The following is a 24,025-nucleotide window of genomic DNA, read 5'->3' on the forward strand; positions in this document are numbered from 1 at the left end:
ACACAGGCATTATGTTAAACAACAAAAACAATGGATACATGTCAACTTTACACCTACCTATCATGACTGCAGAAGTTTAACAAGATAATGATGAACCTGAGATTTATTAAAATTTATTAAGACATTAATCTTAGTCTTCTCACAGTTATAAGCCCATACATAAAATACTGGTTGCCCATTTAACTTCACTTTGCAGATGAGAAAGTAAGTTCTTACCAGGTTATTCAACAGCTTTCATATGGGCAGGGACAAACTATTTTAACATCCTTACTGATTTTTTTCTACAAAAAAATCCATCACCTAGTTCTGAGAAAGAGCATTTATTCAATTACAATTCCCTAAAAATTACACTTTACCAGTCCTCAACATGGCACAAGAACAACAAAAGATCAGTAGCCATTAAGATACTGCAACAAACCACATATTTTCTGCAGGTCTTAGATCAGTCAGAAACGTGTAGTGCAACAATAATGTTTCGAATGTTTAGTCCAAAATACTGATACCTATTTAAAATAATTAATTGCAAATTTAGTTTCTACTTTCCCAAATAAATTTTACTTGTGTTAATACTGTCGCCATTCAGTGTGCCTCTGTGAATATGCATATAAATTTGTGCACGTATATGTGTTTGTGTATGTATACATACAACGTCAAATTTATAGGCATTCTATTATACATCATCTTGATTTTTTTGGCCTGTTAGCAGCAGTTATAGAGATATTTTACCTGTGACATGGTTTTGAAATAGAACAAATGTTCCTGTAGTCTTTAGAACCAATAAAAATACACAAACCATTTTCTTCATGGATATATTCACTTCAATGCACAAAACCCTACCACTGCTCCATTTATTCCATTAGTGTAGTGGCTTAAATGATGCATGAGGCTTTCAGCAGTGAAGTGAATGTCATTCTTAAGGTCCCAATAAAAAGATAAACAATATAAGAACCACAACTCAATACTGAGAAATATCTGCAAATAAAAGTAAAACTATAAATAGTATTTTCAAGTCCAGCCTGACAGAAAATAAAGCAGTTTATCCTGCTGGTATTAGGCCCCAATTCAAATCAGCATTTAGGAATGTGCTTATTAAAATTAAACTCCAGCTTTAATCAATAAAATTTGAGTTCAGGCTTTCTTGATACACATTCTTGAGACAGGGCCTCAATGATTAGAAGAGGCTCAATTACAAAATGAAGGTAGCAAAATAGTCAATAGTGCACAGGGAAAATTAAAATCTACAAACTTGGTTCAGTTTTAACAACTGGTCAAATAAGGTAAGTGCAAAGTGTGAAAGAACAGACTTACTCTGTCAGTGCTACATTCCAGAATAATAAATACTACTGTAAAATATTTGAGTTTGATCTCTGTTTCTCTGTGCTTCCTAGCAGAGCTGCCAGATACATGATTTGAGTCACTTGTTTAATTTCTTCAATCAAACAAATTATTTTTCCAATTAAGCTGCTCAATGTAATCAAGAATAGAAGTAAATGATGTGAGAAATGTTACAGCACCTGTGACTACCAAAAATAGAAGAAGGACTAAATGAGCATACTGCTTCTGTGCTTCCTCTCTCCTGCTCTAAGAGATCTGGCCAATTCCAATCAAACACTAAAGGCATCAGTAAGTTTTCAAAAGGCTGGTGAGAATCTGTGGCAGTGTGACTAGTCAGACCACAAAAGGGATAGTAGCAAAAACAAGCAGATGCCTCCCTTGAAGCAAAAGTGCTGGGTGAGCTCATTAGTGCTCTGGTCTGTTGCTCCTGCTGCTTAACCACACAGCATCTACAACACCTGGAAACAGCCCTAGCACAGCAGCACCTTTTTCCCATCCAGGTGTTATGGAACAAAGTAAAATCAGCAATCCCAAGGGATAAGTGGAGATAATATCTACAAAACAACTGAAAATAATTTCATTCCTTGAATAGGTTTTGTTTTGAAAAGTGATGCTGAATTTTAAATTTAGGGAACACTGGGCCTAAAAATCAAAGTAGCTGTACTGTGCTACATCACTATCTTCAGGAACTGCTACCCACATACTCAGAAGGCAGCAAGCAAGGCTGTTCTCTCTGGGACCAGCCCTTACACTCAGAAGAGCAGTGGTAAAGTTGTAGGACAAGCATTTCTAGTCCCTGCAAACAGATTACTATTTACCTTTGTCTGCATGGTAAAGAGAAAGGTAAATCTCTTCCCCCATTTAGGATTTGGCACTTCTTAATTGAGTGTGTTGGTATCATTCTGATTTGTTTGCATGGGGACCATTTTTTCTTGAAGGAATTAATTTCTCATTTAAATATTAAATACTCATGGGTCAGCAACTTTGTTAGTACCAAGCAAGCTCTATCCAAAGAGCAAGAGAAAAGCTTCCCTTTGTCACCCTGAGCTGAGAAAGGCCTGTTTAGAAAAGTACTTTGGCCCACTAAGATAGTGCTATTCTTCCAATTCATGTGCCCATTAGAGGTTGCTTTGAAGACTTTTTTTGTGCTCCTCTATGATCTCATTACTTAGATGCCATAATCAGATGTACACCCTAGAGATACAGTTTCAAGATACAAGAATTAATACATTGTGTCATCTACTACATGTCTCTCCCTTTTAATTCTTTCACATGATGTCTTGTCAGAACACAATTCTATGGAAGCAAATACTAATTTTCTCCTTAAATAAAAACAAAACAAAACCACAACCAAATCCAAACAACAACAACAAAAAACAAGAACAAAAAATTTCAAATCATATGTTACTAATTTTTATAGTGTTAGACAATTAAAAATATTGCAGTCAATAGTATGAATTTCAGAGTGCATCTTCTCTTTTAAAAATATCTCTCCAGTATTTACAAGGTAGTACAGAATATAAACAGAGCAAAAGCCTTTGACAGTTCTTAGAATCCTTGTATCCAACAAAATCTGGAACAACAACAAAATAGACAAAGCTCTGGTGTCCTTGCACTGCACAGAAAACTTCCAAACTTCAGGAGTTTTACATTATCAGTTCTCCCAGTTCAGTCTTAAATAATTACATTGGGCATACACATATACAAAATCAATAGCTGCATATAAACAAACTATACTTCCTTATTTCCTCTGCACTGTACAAATTACACACTTCAAAACTTTACTTTTGAATAGAATATATATATATAAAACACAAGAATATATATATAAGCATTATGCTTCAGCCTCAAGAAATCAGCTGGAGGTTTCATGAAGTGCTCTGTTCTTCTGCAGCACTGTATTTAGTTCCTGAATCACATCTGATGGTAATTTACTATCTAGTTCCAAAGTAGTTTTGTTTGGTTTGTTTTTATTTTTCTTCAGTGTCTTATGTGATCTTTGGTGTAATTCAGGCATCCCTGAGCCTGCATCATCTTCAGAAATCAAATTTTGATGTGTTTTTGCATGATTTCGCACTTTCTCCTCCTTTCTTTCCAAACACTGTGCCACAATAGATGCTTTTTCTTTCAAGTTTTTTCTTTCTTCCAGAAGTTCGTTATCATGGTGTTCACCAAATCTTGATTTTCCAGTTTGTAGTTCTATATGCTTACCAAACAAGCAAAGAGAAATACACATCATTCACACCATATTAAAAAAATGTTTAGATTGCAATTTTTTGCTCATTAGTTTCACATAAATTTTAAAGAAAAAAAAAATTTACTCAAGAGCTAAGACATCAAGTCAGTTTTAAATTACCACAATTGTCCTATTATCATTTAGTAAGAATATTTAGTGACCAAATTCTCAATTAGCGGTACTTCTGAAATTTACATAAATGCACCATGGCAATGAAGACATTTATTTTCATATAATCATGACTGATTTTTCATTCTACCACAGCAGACTAAATTTAAGTGTTTCACAGCAGATCCATATACTCCTAAAGACTTAGAATTGTTTGATGGAATGAATACAACTGTGTATATTGCGGTCTTGATAATATAATGACTGAGCAACACGAATATACGAGAGGTGATTTTAAACAATCACATAAACATTTTCAGCACCTGTTAAATACTAACTGGTACGTTATAAACACTGACTTTTTCAATTTGCATATTGGTGGGCTGTTTTCAAGTTCTTAAGCTGTAGAAAATTAAAGGTAAACCAGATGCTGCATCTAAATTTGCACTATTGTATTCTGGCTACTCAGTTGGTGTGGCAGTAGGTAGAACATTCCTTTTGTGGAACAGCCTGGAAGTTCTAAAGGAAAATTAGGTCCTGGAATACTTCTTTCATGTGTGGCATCTTTCTTGACAACCAGAAGATGGAGAAAGCTGAGGGAGACTTTGGGTCTTTTTGTATTTCCTGTGTGGAACTTGTTCAGTTTGACTGCATTTTTTATGGAGTCAATTATCCACACCACATGAACAACTTGTTCCTTGGAATCTTAATACACCCTATATGTTAAAACAAACATCAAAAACTACTCAAACACTAGGTAGGAGCTAGTTTAGATACACAAAATTATAGAATGCTTTGGACCTTCTTGTAGGCCTTTCTTGTATGACCTATTGTAAGTCAGTATGCTATTTGATGGTGCTTGAAAGAAAAGATTTTTCCTCATTCCTCAGTCTTGTATTTTGAAATGAAATCAAATACTTATTGCAGATACGCAGCAATATCTTTCTATTGCAATTGAATAATTCTATATGAGAAATATGCATATTTTAAATGCACTATCCACACGTGCAACAAGTGGTGTAGAAATAACCAAAATGTTTTGGTTCTATTTTTTATTAGGATTCTTATTTATTGAGTCTTTCAAACCTTTGGCATTACACATTTATCTTGCTAACAGACAATAAAACTGCTTCCAACAATGGGGGAAAATCAGACATTCAATATAGACATTTTAAGCAAAAAATATTAATATTAAACTCAGCTTCTGGGTATCTTTGAGCTTATAGTGGTTTGGGGTTTTTTCTCCCCCAGTCATCTTTCTCTCACAAAGACATCACTTTTTTCAATGTTTGGAAAACTTTCAGTCTCTTTTCCTGTCTGTATAAATTGATGACATTTCTACTACAAGTTTACACACTGATCTGTAAGTAGACCTCCATCTTTAAGAAAATGCTTGTTCCTGGTATTACTTTCTAATACTTTAAAACTGAGATATTCTTGTGAACTGAGATACTGGAGAAGTACTCAACTTCATGGAAAGACTAAAGGCATCGTCTCATCTTTTTTTTAACTGACTCCACTGCTGTTCAATATTTCTTCTTAATAAACCATATCATACATATCCTTTCCAACACTGTTTTACTGTTCATTCCAGTGTTAGTTTTCCATGTAAAAACAGTGTTAGTTTTTATTTTTCCTTATGTATTTTTGTGTTAATGTTCCTAAAGTATGCAAAACCTTTTGCATAAAAATTCTAGATCTAGTCATGTCATAAATAATGAAGATTGTGGATTTCTGAGTTTAAGTTTAAATGCAGACCTCCTCAAAGTTGCAGTGTACAAAACATTAGAGTCATCCCTAATAAAGCAAATTATCCACAAAAAAAAACCCCTCCAAAATACATACAGTACTATAGGGCATTAAGGATTTTTAATCATGAAGCTCAAAATCCAGTAAAACTTTTATCCTAGAATGTCTGAATTTGTAGCCAACTCAAAGAATGTACTAGATGTTTCAAGTGTACTTGCATAAAGTACAGGTAAGAGACACACCTAAGGGTTATAAAGTCTTTTGACTGACAAGACCTACAATTTACTTTCATCAAAGAAGACTGAAAGTACAAGGATCAGAAAGAACTTATTAAAAATTGCAAAAATAATTTTTGAAAGAAAGAAGGTTAAAAAGGATAAATTAAACAAAATTCAAAAGTTTGTAAACAAATCACAAAATACTTATATTCACATGGTTTTATACTCTTGTAGTTAGGCAGAGCAGAAATTCTTTCTGGAAGAAAGTGTAACTCAGGATGGAATTGTCTTTTACGAAAAGCACTATGCCTGCCTTTTGCTTTTGGTTTACTGTGGAAAAAGTCAACTTTACCACTCTGTACCTGAACCACCATCTCTGTTAGTGGTGATAACACACCTCATATTAAATACCTCCATTCAAAATGTTCTAAAATGTGCAAGTAGTGATACTGCTGCAGTCAAAGGACCAAGCTGTTGTTTCAAGTTACTCACTGCTGCAGTCAGGCCTGTTATCACTACTATTCCCTAGTAGAAGAGTGCCTCCACTGCTTCATCTCAGCTGGAAGTAATGCAAGTTCTCCCCACAGGCACCAGTATCCATGTGTGGATAACAGGATCTCTAGCTAGTATGATAAGGTTCAGATATAACACTAGTGCATGTAACGTAGTAACAAAGCTCAGTCTATTCAAAGAGTTGAAACTAAAGCCTCTTATTCTTCTTTGGGAGTAATAATAGTACAAGTCAAATGTATCAAAGTTAGTTCCATCTGAGCCTTTCCATTATATTCACAAAATGGATAACTAAAACAGTGCAGTTATTTTAGACAGAAAAAAAGATATTGTAAGATATGCACGCAGGACAGTTTTCAAGGATCTTATTAAAAATAAAGCCCATACTGTAATAATGTGCATAATATTTCCAGCTAAAAGTCTTATTTATTCCTAATGAACCATCTCTACTCAAAAAAAGTCCAAGCACACATAGAAGTTCATTATGCTTTACTGAACAACCAGAGAGGTTATGCAAGATGAGACTACAATAGCTTTTTTACATTAAATTGTCCTAAATGTTCTTTTAATGACAAAATATTGGAAGAGACATTGACAATAAGAGCATCTGCATTTTATATTTATCCAGCTCTAGGGAGTTCATTATTACTGGACTACTTATTACACCATTGTGTTTAGAAGTTCCACATCAAGTTTAAACCCCACTTACTTCTGTATTCCCTCTGATTTTACAAGTGTTCTTCTCCTGATGAATGGGAATTAGTGGTAAGCCTCTGATCTTTGGACTTTTAGTTATGGACTGTTTTCTTGCTTTTCCAGCAGGTGGCCATATATCTGCATGCTGAAGAACAAAATGATTCCTTATTTTCCTTGTGGAATTTCATAAACACACAGAATTCTTTGGTATGTAAAACTCCCTTGGAAAAAGCTATATACTGCACATGCCCTCTTCTTGTGGGACAAAGGGAAAAACCCTGTGATGCTTTAAATTATGCTAATATTTTGTAAGTGATGCACAATGTTGAGTGAAAAGAACCAAAAAGTCTCTACATAATTGTCACATATCAAACAATTTAGAAAAAATAATTGCTTAAGAGAAGGGAAGTAAAAAACTATAAATTACTTACTGAACATTTCAAATTTGAGCACATGAGCTCACAGTCCTCAGGTAACGTTAATGAAAACCAGAAAGACAGATCTGAGGACAAGGTATTTCAAGACTATTTTACTGAAAAATCAACAACACGAGATTCTGTGAATCAAAGAGAATGCCTACAGCTAAATCAGCACAACTTCGAAGGAAACTGGCAAGACAGGACTGCAAATTCATGAAGCAAGTCTCTTCAAGACTGTATTTAAAAAAACAGTTGTGGAGCTATGATCATACTTGCAGATGGTCTGCAAGTAAAAACAGCATTACCATTAAAAAACCATCAGAATCAGTGATTATTGACTCATGATGGTTGACTAGAAATTGGAAGCCCTGGTTCTAAATTTAGAAGAAGAATTTTATAGACTCGTATCTTGATGGAGTAAAAATTCTCACGCATGGTCTGACCAGGGAGACGCTAAAGTCTGTGGTAAGAGTTCTCTCCAGTGACCATTAAGAACATTTTGTTCCAATGAAATGAGAAAGTATTATCTGAAAGAGCAGCTCTTGCCAACCAAAATCAGTTTATTGCGGATCAAGATACCACAAACAACCACAGTCCAGAAAGTGACGGAGAAACTTTAATCAGCTTCTGAAGAAAACTGTCTGCCTTAAATCCCAGCAAGCCTAAGGAAACCATCCCTGTCAGTTAAGCAGCCCGATTTCCCTTTCGTGCCTGTAACATTTCTTAAAATAGAACTCTGAGAAAATATATCAGAAATACTAGCAACATATTAGGCCACATAAAAAATGCATTTATTCATAGTTTTGAGCCCTCTGCTCAACTGCACCTCATGGTAGTATAATGTGTCCCCAGCTGACCAAAGGCAAGGAATCTGGAAGAATACTATTGTGTCCTTCTTCATAACTGTTAATTACTTCCAACTGTATGCTATGCATGGTCTTAAGAGATTTTGTACAGAATATTACAGAATTCAAGTATCATGCTTTTCAGGATGGTTGTGCATAGAACTTAAAGAAATATTGGTCCTACTTCAAACACTATGTACCAGCTTGAAATGGAAGATTAATAACCTCTGGGTTAACTTGACTGCCTGTATCAAAGTATTCTTGTCACTAGGTTACAGCAGTACCAACAATTTGCTATATATATATATATATATATATACTCTGCACTATTTATACTAGAGGAATAAATATTTTCAGACAACAGGAAAAAAACAACAATAGTACTACTATCTTAGTAATCTTAATTACTAATAAAGCTCTGCTCAAGCACTGAGGAGCACAGTAATATTGGTTTATGCCCCTCTTAATTGTACAATCATTCAATGGCAATGTCTTAATACTTCAAGACCAATTTTACAGTATTTTTCAATTTCTAATCTAAGTTATTCCACTGGCAAAGAAGATGTGCTGCCTGCACTCTCTCTTATATGTGTGTTCAAAAGCAGTGACTACATATACAATAAAAAAAATCAACCTGACTTCCCTGAAGATGGTCTCAACTTGAAAATTCTAACTAGAAATAACCTCAGTTGACATTTACCAGTTTTCTGGTCCAGAAATGGGATAATGTGGTAATAATTGTTTGCTGCTGTATGATACAAGACTTTTTAGAGATCTTATAGCAAGCTTTACCAATATGAGGGACTGCATTCTTAAGGAGATTTTCTCTGTCATGAAGTAGCAGATTGCAGTAAGAACAATACGCTAAATCTGCATCATTAGCACATCATTTCTCACGTCGCTTATAGACTGACAACTTTACTGACGTCCAGAATGCTGGTAAAAAATAATCAACGATTTCCACAAAAAATCAAGACAAACCAAAAAAAAACCCTTCAGTGTAATACTGCTAATTCATTGCACTGTTCATTCATTGGAATAAAGTGTTAAAAATAATAGTATTCATTCATAGCAATTTTTTTAATGTACATGATTTTTTTTTTTCTGTTAGAAAAAATTATCCTGGACATTGAGCAATGGCTTACAGTTCTTTATCTATATTGTCAAAGGAGCATTCTACCTCTGCCTGAGCAGAATCCTAACAGACTGTCCTTCACTGTGATTTTATGTCAAAAGGACTTCAACAGTTACCAAGCTGGCACGAGTTACTTCTAAGTTTCGTATATCAATAACCTCTGAGCCTGTTTGCTGTGACACTGCTCATTTTATGCCCGTGAGATGTATGCCAGCTGTTTCCATAGAAACAACAGTCACTTCAGTTGAGGGAGTTGAATAAGACAAGAATTTGGAAGTCTTACTTTCAAGGCAGGCATTATACTTCTAGCACTACTATCTATGAAAGTCAGATTCTGTTTTAGAAAGCTTCTAAGAAGTCTGTATTTCAACAGTCGTGTGCTCAGCTTACTTTATGCAACACAAAGCTCCCAGGTAATCATAAATCTAGCAATGTTTATTCATAGTGATATTCTGCAAAGCTCCTTGAACATCATGGGGAAAAAGAAAAATCTGACACATCTGATACAAAATCCTGCTGAAACCTTAAACTTTGTTCCAGGCTCCTGTCAGGCTGAGTTCTTCCCATCTCACTTACTTCCACTTCTCCAATGCAAATCTTAAACTCCATTTCCAGAAATGTGTTATATGTCACTCAAACGTACCCTCCTTACAATGTCACAGCAAGCAGAGGAGTACTTAGTTTAGAATAAAGCCTACCCAACACAATGAATTGTCAGTGTTAACTAAGCTAACCTGGATACCAGAGAAATAAAGCCATATTGGCACAGCTCTTCAACAGGGCTAGTTCACACCACTGTGCTTTTAAACATGACACTCTTCCTTCTTGACTACTTTAGGAGCACCCAAACTAGAGAACAGAGAAATAGCACTTGGGTATTGTGGCACACAGACACACTCTTTAGTTCAATGGCCAGAATTTCATTCACAAGAGCTTTCTGCAAAGGAAGTAACTGTCCTTCTTTAAAAAGCTTCTCTACAACAGAGCAGGGTTGGGTGGGGAGATGATGCCAGAATCTAATGTACTTACTCTCAAAGCACTCATAGTCTTCACGGACTAAGACACATCTTTTGGCATTTTTATTGCATTACATATTCCAGAAATTTTGGCATATATAACACAAACATATTTAATGGGATTTTCTTAAGAGATGAATAAGTTACATTTTTTGATCAGATTAGTACCTGTGCCATAAAAATGCTGATCATCCACTCCATCTGCACATCTTGTCCATCACAACATATATACCTAGAACAGAATACATAATTAACATGAAAAACAATGGAGACTCCTGTTAAACATATTAAAGAATAAGTTTCCAAACTATTTCAAATAGTGCTTACATTCATTTATGCTCTCTATATTAACACTCCCAGAAAAAATAGGCTTATATAAATACTTCAAATTATCACTTCACCTACTTTGAAGACAATGCCTGTGTTTCATTTTAAGCATACGCACAGGATTAAAATCTATCATCCTAACTTTATGACTATTGTTTGTTCTCTGGTCACAGAAGAAAGCCAGACACCTAAACCAAACAGATGAACCAAATATATCAATTAAGAAGGATTCTTTACTTAAAAAACAAAAATAAAATTAAACACAAAAGCAAAATAATGCCCATTAGTTTTCAAACACTCTTATTTTGCAATTGAGTATTTCAACAAATAAGTTAACAGTGAAGTTAAACTAAGTGCCGGTTTCATGTTTACCTACCACTGGTGTTTTTCAGAAAATACTGCAAGTCCCCAGCTGAAAGAAAGAAGATTTTCAAAAATTAGTTCCATATTCCTCAAACTGTAGAGATTAATTACCTTAGATAGTCCTTTTAATTTGAAAAAAAATAAAATTAAGTTGCGAACTCTAAACATGTACTGCAAATTCAGAATAAAGTGTTAGGTTTGAGGATGGATTTTGTTAATTTTCTCACAATTGATTCACAGTTAATGAACTTTCTGTTCTAGACAAAGGGTTATAGCAAAGGACTGCAGATGACAGCTGACTACATGCCTCATTTTTGCTGTGGCTATGCTTTCTAATAGGTGCTGGAAATAAACTGAAGATACCTGGCATCACATGACTTTATAGGAATTTAATAATTGCTAGGGAAAAGAAAAGGGAGTGGGTGCACAATGAAGTCTCTGAGGCGAAACAAGCAGACACTTCTGGAGATCCAGAAGAGTAAGCTCTGCTTTTGAAAGTAGACTAAAAATAAACCTCAAGGTAAAAAAAGACCTGCAAAGACTCATCTACATAATCTTTTTACTCATACTTTGGACTAATCTCCTACTCATTCTGCACTTGAATTAAAAAAAAAAAAAACTTTGCAAAAAAGCCACGAATGTTTTCTTTAACGTGGCTAAGCTTTGAAATTCACCAATCTTTTTCGGGTGTTTTGATTTGCCAACTGTAAAGGAAAAGTTCAAGCAGATCTGTTTAAAGGCTACAGCCAACCTAGACTCCCTCTGGGATATGATCCTATGTGCATTGTCTCAGTATCTCAAAGCTTTGACCGAACAAGAACTGGAAACATCTGAGAAAAACAGGTGTCATTTTTCACTGCTCTTTTCCTGAGAGATAGTTACTGATGTTTGTAAAGGGCACTGTAGTCTTCAGCTAACAGAAACATCAAAATAACAAAGATCCCGAAAAAGGAAAATCCTCTGCTGAGCAACAGGAACTGCCAGTAAGGGCCATGACTAGCTGGTTTTCTCTTCTCTCTTTTTACCTGGTGCCAGGCAAGTGTGTCCCACCAATGACATGCAGGACATATACCACAAAACAAAGTGAGCTAGGAGCGACCACATCCAGAAGAGATAATAAATGCACTTTAGATTAAGAAAAGCCAATCAATAAAGTAATTTCCTAGCACAGATTAGTTAACACGGAACATGAAAACAGATATAGGAACAGAACAAATAATATTACATGGGTTAATTTAATTCAGCATACTGCTGTAGACTTCTTGACTCTTCCTTGTTCCACAACGTTCTATGCTACGCTTTACCGATGATACTACAACACTTTTTAACAGTGTTTATTTTCTTTTCTATTCTTACTTTGTTGGTGGCTTCATTTTCCTTTTCACTCCAAGATAAAGCTTCAGAGAATTGACAGGCAACACTTTTTCAGGTTTGCTAGCCTGCAAATAAAGTAAAATTCTAATTATTGTATCAGGAATGTGCCAGAGAGAAAATGCCACATGACTGATTTCACAGTTCAGTTTCTTTCCTAGAGTGCACCCCTACTTTCTAGCAGATCATTAAAATATTTTGTCTCTTTCTTTTCCATGAAAAAAGTGTACCAATCACTGTTACAGGAAGCTGACTGATTAAGAACTTAAGGTTCACATGGAATCACAAAACTGTAACATAATTACAATAATTAACATGTAGTGCTATATATAAATACAAACTCTTGAAGAGAGACAAGACAAGAAGACGGGAAATGGCATCGCCCTCTGTTAAATAACCTCTTCTATGGAATGGTGAGGATTTTCTTGAGATCAGACTTTGGGTTGGAAGGGGAAAGATCATCTAGCTCCAACCCCTCTGCCATGAACAGGAACATCTTTCACTAGACCAGGCTGCTCAGAGCCCCATCCAGCCTGGCCTTGAACACTTCCAGTGACAGGGCAACCACAGTTTTTCTGGGCAACCTGTTCCAGTGCCTCACCACCCTCACAGTGAAGATTTTTTCCTAATATCCAATCGAAACCTATTCTCAGTTTGAAGGCATTCCCTGTTGTCCTGTTGCATTACACTCTTCTAAAACATCCCTTTCCATCTTTCTTCTAGGCTCCTTTCAGGTACTAGAAGGCCACAAACAGGTCTCTTTTCCAGGCTGAAAAACCTGGAGGCTGAACAAACCCAGTTCTCAGCCTGCCTTCATAGATAATAAGGTGCTCCACCCCTCCAATCGACCTGTCAGCCTCCCTTGGACTCACTCCAGCAGGTCCCTGCCCTTCCTGTGCTGGGACCCCAGAGCTGATGCAGCCCTGCAGGTGGGGTCTCAGCAGAGCAGAGCAGAGGGACAGAATCCCCTCCCTGGCCCTGCTGCCCACGGTGCTCTGGATGCAGCCCAGGACACGTTTGGCTCTCTGGGCTGGGAGTGCCCATGGCTGGGTCATGTCCAACTTCTCAGCAAGCAGCACTCTGAGTCCTTCTTGGCAGGGCTGCCCTTGACCTGCTTATCCCCCAGCCTGTGTTGATATCATGAGCTGACCCAAACAAGGTGCAACACCTTGTACTTAATCTTGTTAAACCTTCTCAGATTCCCTAGAGCTTACTTCTCACGCTTGTCCAGGCTCTTCTGGATGGCATCCTGTCCCCCATGTGTACCAACCACACTCTCCTCTTGGTGTTAATCTGCAAATCTGCTGAAGATGCACTCAACCCCTCTTTCTGTGTCATTAATGAATACATTAAGTAGCACCAGTCCCAGTAAGGAATTCTGAGGGACACCACACATCACTGATGTCCATTGGGACTCTGAGCCATGGATCACTTCCCTCTGGATGTGACCATCCAACCACTTTCTTATCCATCTAACCGTACACTCATCAATTCCATCCCTCTCCAATTTAGAGAAAAGAATATTGTGAGGGACTGTGTCAAAGGTCTTATGTAATTTCAGATAAATGGCACCTGCAACTCCTCCTCTGTCCACTGACACAGTCAACTCATCATAAAAAGCCACTATGTTGGTCAGGCAGGACTTGCCCGTGGTGAAGCTGTGCTGACTGACTCAAACCCACAATCCATGGTTTAGCTTCATCCATTAGGCCACTGGGGCCGCTAAATCAGAATGAAAAAAAAAAAGCAAATGATGTCTTCGAACAACCCACAGAAGTCGCTGGATAACATATCCTGACTCTTATGGGACAGGGGACAGGGAGGGCAGGGCTTTGTTCTTCCTGGTATCTTCAGAAAGGGCAGCTCAGTAAGACAGAAGAAATCCACCTAGTTTCTGGAGAACACCAGTATTAGGACTTTCAGAGGAACCTATACAGTATAAAGAAACGGGACAATAGGGATCTCATTAAATTTAACAGTGATAGATCCAAACTCCTGCACAGGTGAAGGAAAACCCCCTTCAATGACAGAGAGTGAGAGGAAGGTCTGCTGATAGGGACCTGAGCATGCTGGTAGGTGCCAAGTTGAGCATAAACCAGCAGAGTATCCTAAAAGCAAAGCTGGTCTCATTTTCCTGAGTTAGCAGAAGCACTGTGAGTGGGTGAAGAGTGATGCTCCTCCTTACTTCATTACATATCTGATTGTTATCTTTTGGGTCCTTGAGAGAAAAGAAGAGCCAGTCATCTGGAGAGGGTTCAGCAGGAGTCCACCAAGCCATCTGGGGGCTGGAGAACTTGCCCTGCAGGAGAGGCTGACCTAACAGCAGCCTCCCAGTGCCTACAGGGAAGTTAGGAAGCAGACCAAGTGAGGCTTTTTATGTTGTGAGAAGACTACATCTAAGGACAGACAAACTTTCCCCCATGAGGACAGTCAGGCACTGCAACAGGCTGCCCAGAAAGGTTGTGCAATCTGTCCTCAGGGTTTTCGAAGACTTTAACTGACTAAAGCCATGAACAACATGTCCTGACCTCAGCAGCTATCCCTGCTGTGCACAGGAAGTTGGACAAGGATCTCCTGAGGTTCCTTGCTTGCTCCTTGTTGAACAAACTACCTTTAGTCAATCTACAGCAGACATACACTCAAAGTAGGTATGAGAACTGAATGTGACTGGAAGATGAAGTGCTGAAAGGAAACAATAAATGCACACTATTACAGAGAAAAACCAATATTTAACACAACACAAAAGCATTCCTTTTGTACTTTTAGGTCAAGTGTTTTAGCTTTCAATTTAGAAAAAAATACACCAAAGAACAAATCTTATAGTCCCAGTACACATAGCTACTCCCTAATGTTTACTGTCCCTGGATTCTCAATTTCCCATTCTGCAGCTTTCAATTTCTAACACTCCAGTGTGGGGAAAAATAGACACTTAAGAGAACTTAAGAAAACAACAAAACACACAACAGTTTTATGGTTGGTATTCTTGTGTAACTTCCTGCTCAAAAGAAGGGTATTGTCAGGATGAAAAAATACCCCTGCAGAACATACTATTAAGTTAAACTACTGCATACTTCTCACAATAATGGACCTTAAGGGAGCCATTTCTCTGTCTGTGAACTTATCTCTTAGCAAAAGAACATTACAGAGGTAAATTATTTCACTCAATTAGCACAATATACTAATTTAGCATACAGTATTCATGGAAACTTTCAATGTTTTTGATAATTGCTCTTGAACAAGAGAAACACTGAACAGAATGTATCTCCACCTGCATATACAAAGTTAATTTGCTGTTAATGAGAATTTATAAATTAATTAGTACATGTGGTCTTATTAACTACAATTTTCCATCTGCAATGTCATGCTTTCCTACTATTCATTTCTAAATATGACTAAAATTAAACCAAGATTATTCATGATAGATTAGTATCTCTCAAAAGAAAGTAAAAAAACCCTCATATACTATTTGATCAAAATGGTATTGCCATTTGCATTATAAAAAAAAGTAAAGCCATTGAAAAATAAGTGTTCAAAGCACCTACTGAGTTGGGGAATTCAATGTTTTATAAATTAGAATGGATTAAAAAGGAGATTATAAAGTGGTATAACAATCCTGTCATAAATTCTTTCCAAGATAGTAATTAAGGTTTTATGGGCATATTAATTTATTCTCACATATGTGCCAATCTGAGTTTTAGCACTAAATTATAAGACACTATTTTTGACATTCTGAGGTCACTCTAATTAAGATTGTATCCACAGCTTCATAAGAAGACACAGTACATTCGCTTACGTGAGCAAGGGACACATCTTAAAAAACCTAGTTTAGGAAGGTCAGTAATATACATCTGTATTTTCTGGATGGGAAAAAAAACAGCAATCAGCAAAAATAAAAGCACTTGAAACTTCATTGTTTTGTTTTTTTTTTTTAACCTGAAATTATTGGTACTAAAATGACAACACAGTTCATGATTGATGTTTTTTGGCTTTATAGTTAAATACAAGCTGCATACACTCAAACCCACTGTTTTAAAAAAACTGCCATGAAATATTTAAAATTGAACCCTTCCTGCTATTAATCATGACTAAATTCACTTCTATGAAATTCTGAGGTATACCTAACGTAATTATCAGTACTAGTTTTTAGAGGGTTGAGAATACATCTGAAAATTGTTGTTGGGAAGCAGAGAAATATTGTCCTGGTGTACTGAGAGTTATTGTTCCCTATAATCTCTTCTATCATGAGTTGTGTGTCTGTAAGAACTCTGTTGCTTGAACTTTTAAGGGCTTTGTGTGAAATACCAAGAAAAGAATGGCATGCACTCATTTCAGTTCCATATTACTTCTGCTGCAGCTCTCTACAGCAGGTTTTCAAATAATTTAGTGTCAGCACAAAGCACCCAAATATTGTTCTATGTTTAATTTTTAAAGCTTACAGAAATGCGCAACTACAATAGCTAATTGACAAACACATACAAACTCCTTCTACTAATGCAACTGTGAAACAGCAAAAGTCTTGTATGTCAACCCCAGATTCTAGAAGTTGCCATTTAATATGAGAAATGTTATCTGTTGGCCTTCCTTTTTCATGCAAAAAAGAAAGCTTAATGCAAAGCTTGTTGGAGAGTTTGTCTGCTGTACCTTCATATCCTTATAAAGAAGCAAGTTTCCTTCCCGTAACACAAAGTAACGGTCTTGAAATTTGTTTCCAGACAGTAGTTTTGACGGCTCTTCCTTGTACTTCAGATTGCCTGCTTTCACACTACCTTTCTCATGTTTTTCTAGAAAAAAAGGCATTTTGTTAGAAGTTTTTACAACAATGGAAACTCCTAGCTTTTAAGTATTATTACATATCAAAACCTAAAATTATATTGGTAAAATTGATTCATTATTATGCTATATATATAAAAATAATTATATTAGTTATATACATATAAACACACACACATATGTATATGCTATATATTACATTTCAATGAATTTTGAGTATTAATATATTCTATATTGATAAGGAGGTTATTCTCACATATACATGTCATTATTGTTTTAATTATTGGTGGGAAAAAAAGTCTTCTCTGTTTCACTTCTATGATAACATGCAAAGAATCTATCAACAAACTTTAATTCAAAGAATGTTTTCATGTAATGAAAAGCGTGTAATGTGCAGTTATACCCAAGAGTATGACATAGATACTTTTAATCTGTGTGCTTAAGTGAAGCAAAACATTTCAATAAAGATCTGATTTTATCATGAGTCTGTCTGGATTTTTCTGTTTGTGTTAAAATACACATGAACTCACATATATTCCATTTTCATAAAACTCAAAAAAAATACCACCTCCCACACAAAACTCAAACAGTAACTTTGGAGTAAGCTTTATAAAGCATTTAACTTTGTACTGAGGAAGTTTTTATTTGAAATAGAAAAATACCAGAGCTATCAAAGGCTTTCAGTGTTAAAGATCAGATTTCTCAGTGCAGTCTCAGCAATTTAAAATCCTAAATAAAATCATGCAAAGAAGTATTACTGGTACATATAAACTACTGCACCACCACTTCAAGTTATTTTTAGGTTTCCTATTCTGCTCAATATATTTAAAATAAAAACTAATAAAAAAATAAAAATAAAAAATATATTTTTTCACTACTTTATCAGCTTTTCCTAGTAGGTACCCTTCCCCAGCAAAAACTTCTGAACACTAATTACAGTCATTGCCATGCTGCCACAACTCATGCATATAAACTGAAACTCAAATTAAAATGGCACTTTCATAGTTAAACCAAGGGAGAACAAAGGAAAAGACAATAATTCCTACTGTCTTTGTGACAGAACACAGAATTCAGCAGAATTCTGAAGTATTCTTTTCGCCCTGAGGTAAATAGTGCTGGAAGCAGACTGTGGCTATGAGAAGAGAGCAGGTAGGCAGATGTAGCCTTCTCCTCCATTCTACTGAATACCATTTTACCTTGAAGAAAAAGCCAGATTAATAGGGCTAATAATTCCTTTATCCCCAGACACTACTACTTATGCTGTATGTTTGCTTTCACCACCTATTATTTTTAGCTAAGTGTAGGTACTTCCTGTAAATCATTCATTTATTTAGGAAATACTGAACCAACTTGTTCAGGAGTCACAGAATGGCACCACTAGCTTTTATACCATGTTAGTTTCAGGATAAGAAATAAAACTGTGATGTAAAAGTGGTGTATTGAAATATGGTGTAACAAAAATCTCATCCTTACCCAAGTACTCAATTGGTTTTTATCATTAAAGCTCCACTTAGACTGAGCATCCAACATCAAAACTCTATTATTAGGAAGCAGCACATGATAAAATATCAAAAAATAAGAATCTAAATCCAGAAACAATACATTTCAACAATTAAAACCAGAAATTACTTAGAAGTCCTCAGTTATAAGTGCAAATATGCATGCACAGTCCAAAAAAATTGATGTATTCTCCTTTTGCTTATAATAATATTTATTTCATGTTCAGAACAGAATATGAATCCTTATCCACACAATTATAAGCACTTTTTTCTTTTTTTTTTATTTTTTAAAAAACTATACAAAATGAAGTAGTAGAGTACTTAATGAGAGTAGCAGGATACTTCCACATCTGTAGCAAGCTAGAAGATTTTAAATTTCTGCACACAGCTTGCAACACGACAAAAACTCATTCTAAACTTCACAGCACTCCTATGGCAGCGATTCTGTCAAACACTTGGTACTTACAAAGATACTAGAATAGCCTGAAGTAGGAAAAAAATAATTCTCTAAACTGATGATATTCCATATACTTTAGAAGCTAACATCTCATTAAGCAAACATAAAACAATAAGATGTGTCCTAATCAGAACATATTTTTCAGACACAGACTTTTCAAAACATGCTAAACTTGCTCAAACTTTGCAAATAGGAAGTAAGTACACTTAATCCATGCAGGATTGATCCACCTATGGTTTAGAAGCTTGCATTTCAAAGAATATCTCTGAATAACAGCTCCTGTTCTCAGAAATCAATACTTACCACTTAAATTATACAACACTGCACTAGAAAAATTTCAAGGACCTATATACACAGACCTTAAAGTAAACTTTAACAAATAAATAATATTTGGTTTTCTAAAAAATACAACTTTAATATGAGATTTTTTTTAGGTAACAAGAAGAAAAAGGGTCTTGAAATAGAATTAAGCTGCCCTGAGTATCCCTTATACCAAAATACAGTGCACACACTGCCCTACTGAACAGCACTTGAAAGAGTGCTCCTACAACAAGTATGAAAAGCTATGGAATAAATTGTCAGGAACAAGTAGCTGAAGAGCTGGAATAAAGTAGAAAATTTATCATAAATTTGCTGAAACGTAGCAATACAAATAAACTCTTTTTCCTTGAAAAGGAAAGTTGGTTTCTATACAAGAGAAAAAACACATCTAGACCTCAGTACAAGGTTTGGATTATAGAATCACAGAATGGTCTGAGTTGGAAGAGACCCACCAGAATTATGGAGTCCAACTCCTGGGTGAATGCCCCACACAGGGATTAAAAACCCACAACCTTGGTGTTATTAGCACCCTGCTCTAAACAACTGAGCTCAGATGCAGAACATGAGAAAATATTTTAAAATGGACAAGACGAGAGTAAGTCTAAAAATTAGGAATATATTACGTACAAAGAACATGGGAAAAGTTGCACTGACAGAGAAGACTGTGCTAAATTGCCAAAATGAAATGAGGCTAAAAGAGCTATTCCTTAGGCTCACTATTGAAACAACATTATTTCAAACAACATTATACACTCAGGAAGAAAAAGGAGAAAAGTTATGAGAATGAAAATCTCTCAGGTAATATTAACAGAAAAAAAAATTCAGGAATATAATAGTCTTTAGGATTATTACATAAATCAGGGAACCATGGAATACCCATGGCATTAAATTATAAACGTCATATGATCACAGTCCCATTAATTTTACTGGAAAGTAGGAGGACATGCATTCACCCAGTTGCCCATTTGTATGGGCTGAATCCACTCTTAAAAAACAAACTTCAAACCATAGCGGTTGGACATCTGGCCTCAGCCCTATTTTTCAGTGACAAGGAGTTACCCACATGTAGAGTGTAAAAGACAGAAAAGATTGAGGTCTCCTGTTCTTCCTTCAAGCTTGCAGTTATTTCTCATGTACTCAGATGCAGAGCCTCACCATAACCGTAAGTGCCTTGTACCCTAGACACCGGGAACATCCCTTCCCCAATGACTTCGCTCTGTGTATTTTCTCATTCTGACACTATGTAGTGATGGATTCACAAGATTACTCTGCCATGTGGAGTTTTCAGACATCAACACTGTAAGTCTGAAATATGGTAGAAATTTTCCTTTTCAAACCACTGAGAAAACCAATATAATTTATTTGATAAGGTTTTAATTATTTTAAACATAAAAAGCATCAATAAACAGTCAAAAGACAGTGTGTCTATACCAAGATCAAACTGAATGGAACTGATGCAAAAAATTACTGTGATAGGCTGGGAGAACAAATGGATGTAAAATCTAGGAGACAGGAAGGAGTACAAATAGCAGCAGATCTCTCCTTCATTACATTTTGTAAACTGACAGTAGTCTAATCCTTATGTGTTTCTTAGAGCAGTGATTCACACAATCCTTATGACCCATTCCCTTTTCTGATTATATCTCAACACACTCCTAGTGAGGTGATGGGAGTTCATATATCAAGCTTTTAATGAAGTAGGCCATTTCTCTCCATTCATGATCTGCTATCACACATTTATTGACAGTGAAACCTAACCATAAAAGTCATGAACAGCACACTTGTTCAGGTTCGTTCACATTTGTGAAATATGCTTTTACAGAAATAAAGCATGGTGGAAGAAGGCCATTACTTTCAGAAGAGTTAAGTACAATAGAGTAAATTTTACTTCTTGAAGTCAAGACGAGATACATAGAATGGAAAGATTAACATTTCGATGTATGAGAAAGAGACAAAAAGACATATTTGAATGTGTCATTAGATAAAATAAGATGAACATTAAACCAGGCATCATGTGTTACTATCACACATTATACACTGATAGCACACAGGATTTCAACTGCTTGAAAGCAGGATATAATTTCTGAACTCCTAAATTCCCACTTCGCACAAAGCAGATAAAACATATTATATAGGAGACTTAAAGCCAGGTATTATGTGGAGGAAAAAAAAATAAAAATACCAACTGGGGCAATGTGTAAACCATATATTTTTACTATACACTTGATCTATATTTTAAGTGTCACCTCCCTTTTAAAGACATACTCTCCAAATTATTCAGTTGCTTGAGTATGTAATTCAAATGAGTATGTCACCTGGGATACAGCAACCCTGGGCATACAGACAGTCTGGGGAATGAAATGCTGGAAAGCAGTGCCACGGTAAGGGACCTGGGGTTCTGGTCCATGACAAGCTGAACAGGAGTCAGCAGTGCCCTGGCAGCCAGGAGGGCCAAGCGTGTCCTGGGGGCACCAGGCCCAGCATGGCCAGCCAGGCAAGGGAGGGGATTGTCCTGCTCTGCCCTGAGCTGGGGCAGCCTCATCTTGAATATTGTGTGCAGCTTTGGGTGCCACAGTGTAAAAAGGATCTAAAGCTGTTAGAGAGTGTCCTAAGGAGGGCAACGAAGATGGTGAAGAGCCTTGAGGGGAAGCCCTCAAGTGTAAGGAGTGGCTGAGGTCACTTGGTTTGTTCAGCTTGGAGGAGACTGAAGGGAGACCTCATTGCAGTCAAAAACTTCCTTGTGAGAGGAGTCACAGAGGGGCAAACATTGATCTTTTCTTTGAGGTGACCAGTGTCAGGATAACAGTATGGTCTGAAGCTGTGTAATGGAGGTTTAGGTTGGATATCAGGAAAGCTTCCCCCAGAGGGTGGTTGGGCACTGGAACATCTCCCCAGGGCAGTGGTCACAGCACCAGCCTGAGAGTTCAAGAAGCAACTCTCTCAGGCACATGGCATTGTCCAGTGTAAGGCAAGGAGCTGGACTCTGATGATCCTTCTGGGTCCCTTCCAACTCCTCAGAATATTCTGTGATGGATTCTGTGAAATTGGCTTTGTAATTTGGAGGCATCAAATTAGATAACAGAAATTTCTATTAGTATACCATAGCTATATGAATATACTTAAACAATATGTCTTAGGTAAGAGCATTTTCAAGCTTCATAGAGTGTGAACTGACTGCAGAATTTCTGTACACTTTCATATTTCAATGGGAGAGCTTATAGTTTGTAGAAACAAACATTCATAATCTCTGTGTTTTTATAGGGAGTCACCACAACCCTCTGTAAATCTGTAATTTTTATGAAGTAGCAGTAATTTAGCTGTTCTGGGACACTTTGTTACACTGAAAATAATTGCTACCCTTGTTTTTCCATATAAAATAACTCAGTAAAAAAAAAAAAAAAAAAATTACATACCACTGTAGAGATTCACCATGTCTGCTGTTAGAAATCTCTTTATTATTAGATATGCAGTGCCAGGCTCTGGTAGTGAACTCCAGTGAAGAACTTGTTCTAGTACATTCTCTGTATAATGCAGAGGACGTTCTGAAAAATGCCAAAGAAACAACACACAAAAAACTAGAATTAAATCAAAAGAGAAAACCCAACAATTTTGGAGGCCCTCAAGTTACATTTGCCTGTACACAACAAGGTCTCATTGACTTTGAGCTATAGAAGAAAAATATTGCTTTCAAAATAAGACAATTAGGCACTTCATTGACAGTACCTTTGCTGGCAGTGCTTGCACAGGTAATAAATATAAAATTGAACAACCAGTAGCCAAATTTTCAGTGACTCTTCCACACTGCTTTCACACTAAATACAAAAGCTAGGACCTATTACAGGGCATGCTTAAATATGATCAAACAGAACTGAGGTCTTCAGCTATACTGTGCCTTATTGACCTATGCTCAATACAAAAATGGAACATCATAGCTACCAATTCTCTGCAATCAAAGAACCAAAGAATTTGGAGTGATCACAGTGAAAAAAAATGCCTCCAACTGGTATGGATTATACTGTGTGTTATTGATCAAAGCAGACTGAAACAGACTCCTGGTTTCATTAGATTCTTTTTACTAGAGAGAAAAAACATATGGTCTTACTAGGTCTTCTCCCTGTTGCTGTGGTTAGGGAATATCCAAACTTCCACCTGTGTATTTCAATCTTGTACAAAAAGTGCAGGAAGATTCAACTGCCACTGAAGGCATGACTAGACTGTATGTGTGCCCTCCGAATCTTCAGATGCTCAAACAAAGTTTTTGATAGGCATCATCCATCCTAGAAGAGGAACTCTGAGACCTAGCACAGAATTGAAAAACTGCAGTGATAAGAAAGCCCAGCCAGTATTCCATACAAACCGCATTTCACCTACCAAATGAAGGCAGAAAAGATCTTGCAAATAGTCCCTAAATCTGCATTACCAGATCCAGCAGTAATCTGGGTGTCACATGAACAGCACAGCCTGACACAACACTGATGTGATTGGGGGAAGATACATCCCTGAAGGCTTTCACCTGCTCAGCAGCAAGCACCTGCTGTAATTCATGAACCCACAAAAGCCTTAACAATGGCTTTGTGGATTCAAGTGTCATTTTATCTCCAAAGAGAGATTTTTTCCAAAATATCCTAGTTCCCATTTGCATACCAATTT

The 24,025-nt window shown here is 36.4% G+C and overlaps 1 protein-coding gene across 6 annotated transcripts in view; it reads right to left on the reverse strand.

The window, feature by feature from the left end:
* Nucleotides 1-250: 250 nt before the first annotated feature.
* ARAP2 (ArfGAP with RhoGAP domain, ankyrin repeat and PH domain 2) overlaps nucleotides 251-24,025 on the reverse strand; it is a 116,962-nt gene continuing 93,187 nt past the window's right edge. For 4 of the 6 annotated variants that reach the window (XM_088056695.1, XM_088056694.1, XM_014263240.2 and 1 more), the window contains 7 exons: nucleotides 22,789-22,917; nucleotides 16,970-17,109; nucleotides 12,314-12,396; nucleotides 10,971-11,006; nucleotides 10,436-10,499; nucleotides 6,866-6,997; nucleotides 251-3,541 (listed from right to left, as the gene is read on the reverse strand). In XM_088056695.1, the coding sequence (XP_087912821.1) occupies nucleotides 3,191-3,541; nucleotides 6,866-6,997; nucleotides 10,436-10,499; nucleotides 10,971-11,006; nucleotides 12,314-12,396; nucleotides 16,970-17,109; nucleotides 22,789-22,917 (935 nt within the window). In that variant the 3' untranslated portion in view covers nucleotides 251-3,190. Of the gene's footprint in view, nucleotides 3,542-6,865; nucleotides 6,998-10,435; nucleotides 10,500-10,966; nucleotides 11,007-12,313; nucleotides 12,397-16,969; nucleotides 17,110-22,788; nucleotides 22,918-24,025 lie in introns of all 6 variants that reach the window. The other 2 variants (XM_014263241.2, XR_015772707.1) reach the window with 2 other exon arrangements.

This window comes from Pseudopodoces humilis, chromosome 6 (genome assembly GCF_049639895.1).
Source record: "Pseudopodoces humilis isolate 2021_Gansu_Grassland_sample_001 chromosome 6, ASM4963989v1, whole genome shotgun sequence".
In the NCBI taxonomy this organism is placed as follows: Eukaryota; Metazoa; Chordata; class Aves; order Passeriformes; family Paridae; genus Pseudopodoces; species Pseudopodoces humilis.